We start from the raw sequence: 14,729 nt of genomic DNA, 5'->3' as shown, positions 1-14,729 counted from the left end.
CTACTTGCCATGAGGTTCCCCCCTACCTTCCCCTGTGACTGAGCAACATTTAACCACAGCAATGAAATCCCCTCACACCCTGATCCCCCAATAAAGGCATCTGTCTATGGGTTCTTGTCCTCTCTGTTCCCCACCTCCTGGTTTGAGCCAGCTTCCTTGACATCACCTCCCATGTGACTCTTTCTCAGTGCACACTGTTTCTCTAGGACCTGTGTGTATAATAACCTTTTTTCCTGGGCCTCTCTTGTGCCTCTTCTGGCTGCAAATGACTGATGATCACCTAAAAGAACAACAGACCTGTGATCTAGGAAGCCTCCCAGTGCATGTATCTGCAGTAACAGTAAGCCTACTCCCTGAACTACACTGCTGGTCAAGCCCAGACAGTCTCCACCTCTACTTTACTGGGGCTTCCATGGTGGCACAGACAGCAGAGTCTGCCTGCAGCGTGGGAGACTTGGGCTCCGTGACTTGGTTGGGAAGATGCCCTGGAGAGGGAGTGGCTACCCCTCCAGTGTTCTTGGGCCTTCCTTGTGGCTCAGCTGGTGAAGAAACCGCCTGCAATGAGGAAGACCTGGGCTCTAGCCCTTGTTTGGGAAGATTCCCCTGGAGAAGGGAATGGCTACCCACTCTAGTATTCCTGCCTGGAATGTCCCATGGATAGAGGCTCCAGTCCACGGGGATACAAAGAGTCAGACACAACTCAGTGACTAACAACACATCTGACTTGATTACCACACCTAAGGCAAAGAGAACCTTCATCTACCTCAATTATTGCTTTTTCTATTCAAAAGGGTCTAGGGTCTCAAATGGTTTTTAAGCACCTTTGAGCTAAATATTCTAAGCCAAAAAGAAAGACCTACTAGGTTTGCTTACTACACAGAGCACATTAACAGACTGCAAGTTCTAAGTGCTTCCCAGAGTTTGAACTACATCAGGATCCTGGATTTTCCAACTGCTCTCCAAGTCCACTCAAGAAAAAGTAATCCCACTGTTCATACTAAAGTGACATTATCAGATATATGACCATGGTTAAAGTACTGAGATAAAATATCCTAACTATAAATTCAATGTTGGGCACTTCAGTGTATGTTTAAAACACAAATGCTTTGGTAGCCACCTAATAGAAGTACAAATAACAGGAAAATGGCATCTAAGGACACAATCACTAAGTCTAACAAATAATGAAGAACAGAAATCTATTAATTTATGAACTAAAGCATTACATTACTTCCTTAATAGAAATCATCTTAATCACACTGCCTTTGTACGAAGAAAAATGGTAAATGTGACTCTCAACCCCAACCTCCCCCAACCAAATCCCTACTTAATCAATCATGTAAGCTTAACAAGACTTATAGAGAACTCTCACCAAATGCTGGATGAAAGTACCCAGAATAGACTATGTACTCAAATATTCATAGAATCCTAAATTTTAGAATTTGAAAACTCACAGATTACCTAGTCAAACCTTCTCTACAATATAGGAAATTCTTCTATATTTTAGGGTCTCTGATAGATGGGCACCCAGCGTCTAACACTAGGAAGATCACCACGTCGTGAAACAAACTATTCCATTACCACACAGGATTGTATGTATGTGTGAAAGCCACTCAGTCATGTCTGACTCTTTGTAACTCCATGGACTATACAGTCCATGAAATTCTCCAGGCAGGAATACTGGAGTGGGTATTTCCCTTCTCCAGGGGATCTTCCCAACCAGGGGATGGAACCCAGGTCTCCCACATTGCAGGCAGGCATGTGTATATACATATCCTGATTCTATTGGTGTGCCAGGGACAAAACATAACAGAACTTCATCAATTAAAAACGCTCTTCACGTATCTAAAGAAGGTGTCACACTTTCTCTTTTAATAATAACCCCCCTCTCTCTGAATACTGTTAGTATGAAATGCTTTCCACACTTTTCAACTTGGGACTCCTTCCTGATATGCTTGCCATTTCGTCACTGTCCCATTTAATGTGCCACACCCAGTCCTGCACACAATACTGCATATGGCCTGATAAGTACAGAATGCAGGAGCTTCACTCACTCTTAGTTTGTGTTAAGCCAATAAATCATCTTCACACGTCCTGCTGCCACACCATGTTTTCCACCGTGTAGGTATAAAATCATACCCCCCAAACAGTCAACTTTAAATAGAAGATCCTAACTGTTACATTTCCAAATTTGCTGGCATATTGACTGCAGCACTTTCACAGGATCATCTTCCAGGATTTGAAACAGCTCAACTGGAATTCCATCACCTCCACTAGCTTTGTTCACAGGGATGCTTTCGAAGGCCCACTTGACTTCACATTCCAGGATGTCTGGCTCTAGGTGAGTGATCACACCATCGTGATTATCTGGGTCGTGAAGATCTTTTTTGTACAGTTCTTCTGTGTATTCTTATTACCTCTTCTTAATATCTTGTGCTTCTGTTAGGTCCATACCATTTCTGTCCTTTATCAAGCCCATCTTTGCAAGAAATGTTCCCTTGGTATCTCTAATTTTCTTGAGGAGATATCTAGTCTTTCCGATTCTGTTGTTTTTCTCTATTTCTTTGCACTGATCGCTGAAGAAGGCTTTCTTATCTCTCCTTGCTATTCTTTGAAAGATGATGCTGCACTCAATATGCCAGCAAATTAGGAAAACTCAGCAGTGGCCACAGGACTGGAAAAGGTCAGTTTTCATTCCAATCCCAATAAAAAGGCAATGCCAAAGAATGCTCTAACTACCACACAATTGCACTCATCTCACATGCTAGTAAAGCAGTGCTCAAAATTCTCCAAGCCAGGCTTCAGCAATACGTGAACTGGGAACTTCCTGATGTTCAAGCTGGTTTTAGAAAAGGCAGAGGAACCAGACATCAAATTGACAACATCTGCTGGATCATCGAAAAAGTAAGAGTTACAGAAAAACATCTATTTCTGCTTTCTTGACTATGCCAAAGCCTTTGACTGTGTGGATCACAATAAACTGTGGAAAATTCTTCAAGAGATGGGAATACCAGACCACCCGACCCGCTTCTTGAGAAACATATATGCAGGTCAGGAAGCAACAGTTAGAACTGGACATGGAACAACAGACTGGTTCCAAATAGGAAAAGGAGTACGTCAAGGCTATATACTGTCACCCTGCTTATTTAATTTATATGCAGAATACATCGTGAGAAACACTGGGCTGGAAGAAGCACAAGCCGGAATCAAGATTGCTGGGAGAAATATCAATAATCTCAGATATACAGATGACACCACCCTTATGGCAGAAAGTGAAGAGGAACTAAAAAGCCTCTTGATGAAAGTGAAAGAGGAGAGTGAAAAAGTTAGCTTAAAAATCAATATTCAGAAAACGAAGATCATGGCATCTGGTCCCATCACTTCATGGGAAATAGATGGGGAAACAGTGTCAGACTTTTATTTTTTTGGTCTCCAAAATCACTGCAGATGGTGACTGCAGCCATGAAATTAAAAGACGCTTACTCCTTGGAAAGAAAGTCATGACCAACCTAGATAGCATATTAAAAAGCAGAGACATTACTTTGTCAACAAAGGTCTGTCTAGTCAAGGCTATGGTTTTTCCAGTGGTCATGAGTGGATGTGAGAGTTGGACTGTGAAGAAAGCTGAGTGCCGAAGAATTGATGCTTTTGAACTGTGGTGTTGGAGAAGACTCTTGAGAGTCCCTTGGACTGCAAGGAGATCCAACCAGTCCATTCTGAAGGAGACCAGTCCTGGGTGTTCATTGGAAGGATTGATGCTGAAGCTGAAACTCCAATACTTTGGCCATCTCATGGCAAGAGTTCTCACTGGAAAAGACCCTGATGCTGGGAGGGATTGGGGGCAGGAGGAGAAGGGGATGACAGAGGATGAGATGGCTGGATGGCATCACCAACTCAATGGACATGAGTTTGGGTAAACTCCGGGAGTTGGTGATGGACGGGGAGGCCTGCCGTGCTGCGATTCATGGGGTCACGAAGAGTTGGACACGACTGAGCAACTGAACTGAACTGAACTGTTACATTTACATTGCTAGTTCTGGTTCAGCATTCTAGTCTAGTAAGATCACCATCTTAAAGGAAATCAGTCCTGAATAGTCACTGGAAGGACTGATGCTGAAACTCCAATACTTTGGCCACCTGATGTGAAGAAATGACTCATTTGGAAAGACCCTGATGCTGGGAAAGATTGAGGGCAGGAGGAGAAGGGGACAACAGAGGAAGACCTGAGTGTATAGCATCACTGACTCAATGGACATGAGTTTGAGTAAACGCCAGGAGTTGGTGATGGACAGAGAAGCCTGGTGTGCCGCAGTCCATGGGGTTGCAAAAAGTCAGACACAACTGAGCAACTGAACTGAACTGAAGATCACTTGGCATCTCAATTCTACATCCTTTCATAACTATTAGCAATACCCTCTAGCTTTGTCTCATCTCTGAATTCAGTAAATAGGCAATCCTTAGGTATGAAATTTGAAAGGAAAAAAAAAAGTTCAACAGGACTGTATCAAGTATAGAACCCTATGCCACAATACCAGAGACCTTTACTGAGGAACACAGCCAATATTTTTCACATAATAATCAAGTATGAGCCTTTAAAGAAATCATGACTATGAATGCTAAAATCAAGATACGTTGTGTTGATGTTATTTCCTTTGAATACTCATCCAGAAATTCTAAAGCACGAATCTGTGAACCTAGTTCTTTGGTGAACTCCTACTGGCTCCCAATGATTTCTGAATTCTTTTCAATATTCAGAAGGCAACTATTCCATAATTCATTAAAGGACTCTGTTATGGGCAGTTATCAAGCTCATCTGTCTATTGTGTGGGGTGTTTTCAAGAAGTGAGGTGGTTATTCATGCTCAATTTTTCCATGCTGTGTAACTTTTAAGTTGTTGATATGGCCTGAGATGAAGCCTCAAAGTTCCTTCTGACCTTAGGATAGCATTCGTCTGGACCATACTGACTTCCAAACAGAAACTAAATGTCCCCTATCTCCTCACTTACGCTGGATAAATATCTCAGAGTGACTTAATAGCTCTAGTCATTTCCACTGGAAGTGCATTTTCCTCACTGGTTAACAGAAGCCAGGTGGATGGAGAAGCTCTGCCTCTCCTTATTACACCAGTTTGGTCAAGCAATGACTGTGTGCTACACAGCAGGTTATCGTCAGTTATCTATTTCATATATACTATTTCATATATAGTAGTATGTATATGTCAATTCCAAGCTCCCAATTTATCCTTCCCCCACTTTACCCTCTGGTCACCATAAGTTTCTCTTCTCCATCATTTGTACCATCTTTTAGATTCCATATATAAGTAAACCTCAGTGAGATTATCTGTAAAATAAGCACAATAATCTCAAGGATACTATGGGATATACTGGGATAACATAAATACCTAGCATCTATCACATACTAGGAAAACATTGTTTGTTTCCCTCCTCAAATCTCACTTAAAAAAAAAAAATTCGAGAGTTAGAACTTGCTTATCTACATACAGCATTTACTAATCTCTTTAGTTCTGAAATTGCTCTCTCAAGAAGGGACAAAAAATTACTACTGAGGTTTCACCATTAAAAACAACAACAAAGAGACAGCAAGTTGCGTTTTTCACCAATGCTGTATTCAATATATTAACACTGAGTATCAGGGATAATAGACACAGTCTATCTGGGAAGAAGACAAGGCAAGCTAGATTCTCTCCCTTTATGGTCCCTAAACCTCAGCTACATTTACTCATTACCAAGGAAAAGTTAACAAAGGCAGAAATACAGGAGAAAGACAACTCAAGCAGAAGCCAAGATTCTAGTCCTCACTTTGCCACAAAATACAAGAAAGTCACTTAAGCTTTCTAAACTTCAGGCTCTTTTGTTCTAAAATACCACTAGGGGATGCGGGAGGAGGAAGAATGCTCAGTTACCTTTGGGTTGCCTGCCTTAACTACAGCTTTAGTAAGGCTTTATCTCACCACACATACTTACACTAGCAACAGGTTTCCTTTGCCACAACTTGCTCATTCACTAGGTAACAAAATGACAAACATAAGGAGTATCCCATCTTACTCATACCTAGATCAGGAGAGTACAGGAGAGCCCACATGGACATCTGGATATGGTCCGATTTCAGGCCAGGTTGCCCCTTTTACTGCCAATCCTTACTACGTCATCCCTAAAAGTATGCAACGCAGCACTGCAAAATCTCTGACCCATGTTTCTGCTTTCACTTATAACAGTAAAATCACAAAATTCCTTTATAAATAGACTTTAACAGCAATAACGAAAGGCCAACTGGTAAGCAATAATCTCAAAGACCATTTCAAGCTAAAAGTTTATCATTTGCAAATCTGTGTTATTTGTACAACTTTTCCCCATCTTCTTGCTTAATCAAGCTTCTTTTCTTTCTCTTCAACTTGCTTTTATGCCAGCTCCAATATTTAAGTATTACTTATTATATATTCCCTTATTTAGATTTGAAAAGCAGATGATTAACACTCTATTTTCCCTCACTCTATTATCTTGAAATCCCTCCCAAAGATGCCCTTTTAAAAAATTAATGTGGCTCTACACGAGTACTTTTTTATCTTCCATGAAAAACTTAAAAATAGGCAACGACATTGTTACATCATCATCAACAGATCTTAAAGGTCATGCTATACATCTTATAACGGGTGAAACTAACTTGGTAGTTCAGAATCCAAATCACTTGTACAGGACACAAGATGTAAGTTTCTTAATGAATGCCAATCTATAACAGAGTATTAGAAGATTTTACAAAAAGAAAATTACAGGAATAAACATGACTTCTCTGAAAAATGAAATAACTAAACATAGGAGACATATGCATACAAATAGATACATGTATGTTTATATGTGTACATATACATATGTGTGTATATGTATATAACATATGTGTATACATTATTTAAGATGCCTACTATGGAAATCCAAACTAATACAACATATGGCAGAGGAAAACCATATTTGTATTAAATATCCAGTCAATTTTCTACTTTTACTAGCTCTGGAAAAAAGTTTGGTGTAAGAAGTTGATTCTACTGGTTTTGTTTGGCCTCTGTTTTCACCAACAATGACTCTATTTTCGCCAAAACTGACTCTTCCATTCCTGGTTCTGTTAATCCCAAGGTTTTATATTTTAAATCTCCAAAGAAGTTAAGGAAGATAGAGTTCTTGAAGTGCAAGCAACATTTCATGTCTGAACTACCTTTATGCAAGAATTTGCACAGAAATGTTAATTTCCACTAAAACTGACAAAGAAATATCCATCTATCAAGCAAAAGCATGATCTATTACCATATATGATCAGGGCCAAAAATAAATCAAATTGCTGGCCAGTGCAAGTTAATTACTAATTAATCAATGGTCCCTACATGCTCTAAATTCCTTAAAGAGAAATAACTCCTAAAGTTTATTTTATCTAGGACACTTTGGCTACCAGAACACACTGCAAAAGCAGGTAGTTCTTTTTCGAGGAAAACATCATCCATTATCCTCACTTAGTTAAAACAAAGGATATTCTTAAGCCAGCAGCATAACTAGTTCTTACTGTTGTTTTAGTTGCTAAGCTGTGTTCCACTCTGCGATCCCATGGACTGCAGCCCACCAGACTCCTATGTGCATGGGATTCCCCAAGCAAGAAGACTAGAGTGGGTTGCCATTTCCTTCTCCAGGTGATATTCCCAACCCAAGGACTGAACCCACGTCTCCTGCGTTGGCAGGCGGATTCTTTACCACTGAGCCTGAGAAGCCCATGATTAGTTATTATATTTGCTATTAACCTTTTTAAGAGGATTTCTCATCTTCTTGAAACTCCAAACTCTTAACAAGGAAACAAACAATACGGTTCATAGTAAGAACACAAGTATTTAGTTCCCACTACAATTCTAACTAGCTAGATGCTCAACCTGGAACTCAGGATTCAAGCTGAGACCAAATCACAGAAACACAATCTGAATAATTATCAAGGAAAGAGGCTTCCTGTAGCATATCATTAACATTGCTATTTCATAAAATCAAGTATGAAGCTCCTCAGCTTCAAATACTAGTTTCATTTGATTTATCTTGAATAATATTTTTTTTAATTTTTCTGTCCATATCATCCAGAACCTTTCCTATACTTTCTGAAGAACATCAGGATGGATGGTGGAGAACTCTTAGCCCTTTGTCTCGAGCCAGCCAATACATTCTGTCAAAGCTAAATCATTTTTTCAAGTCCTGGTAATAGCTGTTATGAATATTAAGAACAAAAATTTCCCATAAATTAAACACCACCACTGGAGGGGGGGAGGGGCGTGAAATAATCAAAAAGTACTAAAAAGCAAATGAGAACACAAAGTAAAAACCTGAACTTTCAGGACTCATTTACAGAAGGGAAGATCAGGTCCTTGCTGCTCATTCCCCGCTTCCAGAGCCGGGAAAGTACCTGGTGTACCAGTCTTAATGTCTTAAATGCTCAAAGTCAAAACGAATGAAAACAGCCAATTCCTTAGCTTCATTAAGACCACTCCAGGGCTTCCCTGGTGGTTCAGCAGTAAAGAATCCACCTGCGATGTAGGAGACACGGGTTCAATCCCTGGCCCGCGAGAATCCCACATGCTACAGAGCAGCTAAGCCTGTGCACAACTACTGCACCCGCAGTCTAGAGCCCAGGGGCCTCCAGTACTGAAGTCTGCAAGCCCAGAGCCCCTGCTCCACAATGAGAGAAGCTATCGCAACGAGAAGCCAGAGCACTCTAACTGGAGAGCAGCCCCCCACCCCCAACCAGAGAGGCCTGCGTGCAGCGATGAAGACCCAGCAGTCAAAACTAAATAAATAAAATTATAGAAAAAATGAAAAATGAAACCACTCCAGGGTGCCGCTCCCAATTCTAAAAAATTGCTATCTTCTCTATCACCATTTATAACTTAATTCAGCAAACGTCTGTCAAACACCTATTATGCTAGGAAGTAAGCAAAATCTGCAAACGAGACTCAGATTAACTGCACAGACTTGTTGAAATCAGCATACATTTCTGGTCTTCATAGCATGGCTATCTTCTTAGAACAACACAGCATATCTATTAAAAATTAACAAAATTTAAGATATTTGATTTTAGGAGAAAAAAATCCAACTACATAAAGATCAAATTTTCTCATACACATGTATCCCTCAAATCATATAAACTCTTTAAATTAAAAAATTATCCCAGAAAATCCAAGATTTAACACACCTACTGAGAGTGCTCAACACATAGCTAGTCAATGTTTGTGGAATAAAAATTATGAATTGTACTTGCCACAGAAATCTATTCTCTGAGCCACTTATGAACTAGGCTCAAAATCCATCTCCTCCATATTTTGCCTTATCAGTAGTTCAAGGCTGACAACTTGATCCCTGGTTCTCAAACTTTAATGAGATTTACAACCACTTGGAAAGTTTGTTTGAAATCCTTGACCAAATCCTTGATCATACTCCCTAAAAATTACAGTTTCAGAAAACAGATTCTGCATTTACAATAATGTATCATTCAAGTGGGCTTCCCTGGTGGCTCAGATGGTAAAGAATCTGCCTGCAATGCAGGAAACCTAGATTCGATCCCTGGGTTGGGAATGATCCCCTGGAAGAGGGCATGGCAACCCACTTCAGTATTCTTGCCTGGAGAATCCCCATGGATAGAGGAACCTGGCAGGCTACAGACCACGGGGTTGCAAAGAGTCGACACGACTGAGTGACTAAGCACAGCACAGCAAGCGAATCTGAGGTGGTCAGGAGATCCTACTCTCAGTTATGCTGGTTTACCTTCACAAGAGGCGAAGAAAAAACTCTGGGTCATAACTGGTATCAATGGGGGAACAGAAAAACCGAACATTTCTAGCCAAAACTAAAAATTATTCAATTCTCTTAATTAATCATAATTCACTAACTATATGCTTAATAGGCAAGATGAAATATAACTGAAACCTTTGCTTTGACCTACCCAAAGCATTTTTCTGAAATAACGTATTGTCAATGTTCAGAAAAAGAGTAGAAACAAAGGAAGCTGAGGACTGTACTTCATAGAAACAGGCATGAAATTGTGCTGTAATAGTTTTGGGGGAAAACGTACCACACTCAAAACACTCTGTGATTAGTTACTGTTCTGTCAATATAAAAGCCACTACTCATGAGTTACTATTTAAATTAAAATTAAATAAAATGAAGTAAAATTAAAAATTCTTCTATCTCATTAGTCATAATGTAAATGGGCTAAATACTGGATAGGAGAGACGTAGAACATTTCCCTTGTCACAGAAAATTCTCTTGGGATAGCTCTAGCTTAGAGTCAATGGGAATCTAAATAAAACATGTAACCTCCATTCTCCTGAATCAGAGAGTTCTATTTGACAACTGCTAAATTTTAAATATATAATTCTACTTTAGGTAGTGACTGTAAAACAAGAACCCTAGCATAATTTATCTGCAACTTGTTTCAAGAAAAGTTATTCAAAAGTGGTATGTTTATTCATTTCTGATTCTCAAAACAGAAATAATTTAACTAAAGAGGTCTTAAGTATCAGACACCAAAACCACAACTAGGTTTTCATAATCAAATGAAAAGTGTTTAATTACTAGAAAACAAAAGGCATTAGATGAAAAAAGACTGATCCCAAAAGATTAAAACACTTAGTAAGACTTATTTTCCAACTACTTCAAAAATTTCTGTTCACATGGCTCAGATGGTAAACCGTCTGTCTATGATGTGGGAGACCAGGGTTCGATCCCTGGGTTGGGAAGATCCCTTGGAGAAGGAAATGGCAATCCACTCCAGTACTATTGCCTGGAAAATCCCATGGACAGAGGAGCCTGGTAGGCTACAGTCCATGGGGTCGCAAAGAGTCGGACACGACTGAGCAACTTCACATTCACATTCACATATGTAACAAATAACTACTTTATAACTGGTTCTAAATTGACCTTACAACAAATTCAAATTAGTGACATTTTACTCTCTATAGTTTAATTGCTTTCCACTAATTTCACACTAAAAACTCCTATAAATAGTTTAACCACCATAGATTTTAAATGTAATTTTATAGGGGACTATTCACTGAAAGTCCCGAGCAAATCTTGGTTTTAGCAGAAAAGTGGACATAAAAGTTAATGAAACAATTTGCAACTCAAAAATCATCTCTCAACTGCATGAACATCTAGTTTTGTATAATAAAATGCACAAGCACGGGCAACAAGATGCAGAAGCGTGAGGAGTTAACAGAATTCAAACTGCAGCAGATCTGTAACTGTATTATTTCAGCTTTAAATCGACTTTCCCTTAAATAAGACATAAACATCACTTTGACTAGGGTTCTTTCAGAAAAGCTCAAGTATACACAAATTTGATCTCTAAATTACAAAAAAAAAAAAAATCTTATCCAAAAGTCTGCTCTGCAGAAAAGAAAGTTTAGAAAACTTAACACATAAAACCTAACGCTAAATACTGTAAACAGAAACGGGTCATATTGATGAATATGGAGTTATGGTAGTGAGTCTAATGTTCCTGTGTACTTTAGCTTCTTTGTGATCATCTGCTCACTTACAGGTTTACATCAAATCTAAGAGTCAGCAAACGAAAGCAGCAACTTGTTAGTAAAAACAGTATGAGAGGATCTTTAGAGAAAGACTGTATAGTAACTTACCTGCCACACTGGTGATTGTAACTGGAACTCCTTGCACTTGAACGCCCGCAGCACCCAGGTTGGCAACACTCACTGTCTGAAGGTTAGGCACTGATGCAAGCTGGGCAGTATTCAAAGTTATTGGGGCACCAGCAACAGCCACAGGAGCAATCTGAGCAAGGGTTGTGCCACCACTTGAAGACACTGGGGTGATGGTTAATTGCTGGGATAACCCGGCATTCTGAACTTGCAAATTTGAAAGACTCTGAATATTCTGAACCTGTACAGTTTGCCAGCTGATTTGCCCTGAAGGTGTTAAAGTTGGAGCCCTGATAAGCACCTGAGTCGGATTTACTGCTTGAAGTTGAACATTCTGCAAAGGCTGCTGCTGGATGGTCTGAATCGTCTGCCCTGACTGGAGTTGAAAAGACTGGGGTGGAATAGCTTGAATTATCTGTTGCTGAGGCTGTTGGATCTGGATCTGTTGCAAGATAGGCTGGCCTACAATTTGCACCTGCTGAAGAGAATTTGATTGATCCTGTGTATTCTGTATTCCATTAGACTGAAGCTGGCTGGAGCTCTGGGCTTCAGACTCTGTAGCAGCAGGTGTCTGAGAATCTTCAATGGTGCGTTCAGAACTACTGGCTGATGTGCTTGCATACTGGCCCGTATCTGCTGAGCTCACTAACGTGTCACTGCTGGTCAGAGATGTTGATGCAGTGGTTGTACAGGTAGTGGAGGAGGAGGGAGATTCCGGCATACTGGCAGCAGCAGTGGTGGTGGTAGGTGTGGAAGCTAACTGACTCCCATTGGAAGTCCCACTATCAGTAGTAGTAGCAGGCTGGCCAACCTGTGCAGTTCCTCCTCCAGCAGCCACATTGTTTATCACTGGCAAAGCTAAAGTCACTCCTCCAATGTTGATTGGTAGGGTTGTTACAACTTGAGCCTGAGTACCAGGAAGGGTCTGTAACTGCAGTGGTATTGAAACACCAGGTCTAATTTGGACTGGAACTGTCTGATTTGCCAGGTTTTGCGCAAGAATATTCCCAGAAGCTGTCCTGTTAGCGGCTGTGAGTATAGCTTGATTATTACCTGCAGAAATAAGCTGAATTTGACCCTGCAAATCCTGTAGAGATGAACTACTAGTTGGATTGATTTGAATTTGTTGACCTTCTACTGTTTGAAGTTGTGGAATCACTTGGTACTGTACACTACCACTGGGATTTTGTACTTGTATGACTTGAAACTGACCAGGGGAAGAAGAATTACCTGATTTAGTTTTTGTGGGAGATGCACTCCCATTATTACTGGTGGAAGAACTAGATGAACTAGAAGCTGGTTGAGAAATGTTATTTTCTTTTGAAGCAGGAGGAGTGGAGGCAACAAGTTGCCAAGCATTCCCAGCAAGTTGTGTTGTTACCAGTTCTAGCTGTTGTGGTTGATTTTGAAGCTGCACCAATCCTTGGCTTGGATCTATAATAATTTGTTGTTGTCCAGTTGCTTGATTTTCACCAGGAGTCCCTATTTTGCTGCAAGTAGCTGCCAGTAAAGCCAGAGGAGAGGGCTGAGAGTCCTACCCAAAATGGGATAGTAAAAGGGAGAGGGGGAAAAAAAAGTGGGAGGATTTAGTGAAGGCCAGTAGTTGGGAGGGGTTTATTTATTTTGACAGCTCTACATTTCAGAACTTACTCAGGAAAAGGAAGAAATATAAATATTAACAAAAGCAATAAGATACAGGAATAAGGAAGCAGGTCCCACAATATAAACTATATATAATAAGAAATTTCTAACAAACTTTCTTGAAGTGTTACTTTACTAAACTCAAAACGCCCTTGGGAAAACACACACCTTTCTCTTAGAGTCTGAGTTCCTGGTGGAATTTTAACCACGATATCCCAAACATGTGAAATCCGTATGAATTTACAATTTAACTTCCTCACTCTCAGAAAGATGCTTTGAGTGGATAAACATTTTTGTTCTGTTCTTCACTTCTGGGCATTTAAAGGGCATAACTCCCTCTTTCCCCTTACGTTTCGTGATGCTTTTTTTTTTTTTTTTTTAAATGTTTGCCTTTACCTGGGAGCCTGAGGTTTTGGGTTTTTTATTGTTATTCTCTGGCTCAGAGGTTTTCCCTCCTTCTGTAGCCATCGCCGCTGCCTGTGCCGCCTCCTCCTCCTCCTCCTTCTTCTGATCTGCAACAAACCCCCCCCCACCCCGCCGTACACGACAACAGGTTATTAGGATTATTATTATTCGTCTTCCCCTTCCCCTCTCCTCCCCCTCCCCCCGAACATTAATCTCCATAAACCCGCGATCCACGCACACCGGCAGGGGGTGGGGGAGAAGGAGGGAAGGGAGGAGGGGGATATCACAAAACGTGGTTTGAAACCCGACCCATCGGCTCCAGAGCAACACCCAGAAGGTTGTTCTCTCTCAGACATTAAGACAAAACACAACCCTCCTTCCCTCCCCTTGATTCCCTCCCTCCCTCTCCTCCTCCCCTTAAAGCATCTCAGCGGCCCCGGGGGAGGGGGGAGAACCGAGCAGGGTCTGGGGAGGGAGGGAGGGAGGGAGGTGGTGAAGGAGACCGAGGGGGGTGGAGAATACGTACCGCTCATCCCGCATTAACAGGACAAACCCTCAGATGGAGACACTGGGATAGAGGTGGGTGGGGGTGGGGGCGAGGCGGGAGGAGAGGCCGGTCCCGCCCGCCCGCGGTGGCTCGGAGGAGGCTGTAGCTGGCACAGGCTCTGCCTCTTTTTCCGCGAATGGCCGCCGCTGGGCTGTGGCGTAGCAGCTCCTCTCTCCGCCCGAGCCCTGCTGACTCGCCCTTGATTGACAGCGGCGGCGCGCGGCGCGGGCGGCGGTGCGGGCCGGGGGCGGGGCCAGGGCGGCGCAAGCAGGGCCGACTCCCCACCCCCCTCGGCCTCTCTCCGCCAGAGCCGCCGACTCTCCACCCCTTCCCCCAGCGGATTGGCCGCCGACCTGCCGGGGGCCGGGGCGTTGGGGCCGCCTTCTCTCCACCCCCTTTCTGGGGGTTATTCTTTCAGCAGCTTTTCTTTTCCTCCCGTGGCTCTTCTGG

General features: G+C 41.6%; 1 protein-coding gene across 1 annotated transcript in view; it reads right to left on the bottom strand.

Annotated features, from left to right (window-relative positions):
* SP4 (Sp4 transcription factor) overlaps positions 1-14,363 on the bottom strand; it is a 75,259-nt gene extending 60,896 nt beyond the window's left edge. The window contains exons 1-3 of the mRNA XM_052638922.1: positions 14,259-14,363; positions 13,724-13,839; positions 11,669-13,220 (exon numbers count right to left, since the gene is read on the bottom strand). Coding sequence (XP_052494882.1) covers positions 11,669-13,220; positions 13,724-13,839; positions 14,259-14,265 — 1,675 coding nt within the window. The 5' untranslated portion in view covers positions 14,266-14,363. The remainder of the gene's footprint in view (positions 1-11,668; positions 13,221-13,723; positions 13,840-14,258) is intronic.
* Positions 14,364-14,729: the final 366 nt, after the last annotated feature.

Source organism: Budorcas taxicolor, chromosome 4, assembly GCF_023091745.1.
Source record: "Budorcas taxicolor isolate Tak-1 chromosome 4, Takin1.1, whole genome shotgun sequence".
NCBI lineage: Eukaryota > Metazoa > Chordata > Mammalia > Artiodactyla > Bovidae > Budorcas > Budorcas taxicolor.
The sequence above is the reverse complement of the archived record's forward strand: the minus strand, read 5'-3'. Positions and strand labels throughout refer to the sequence as shown.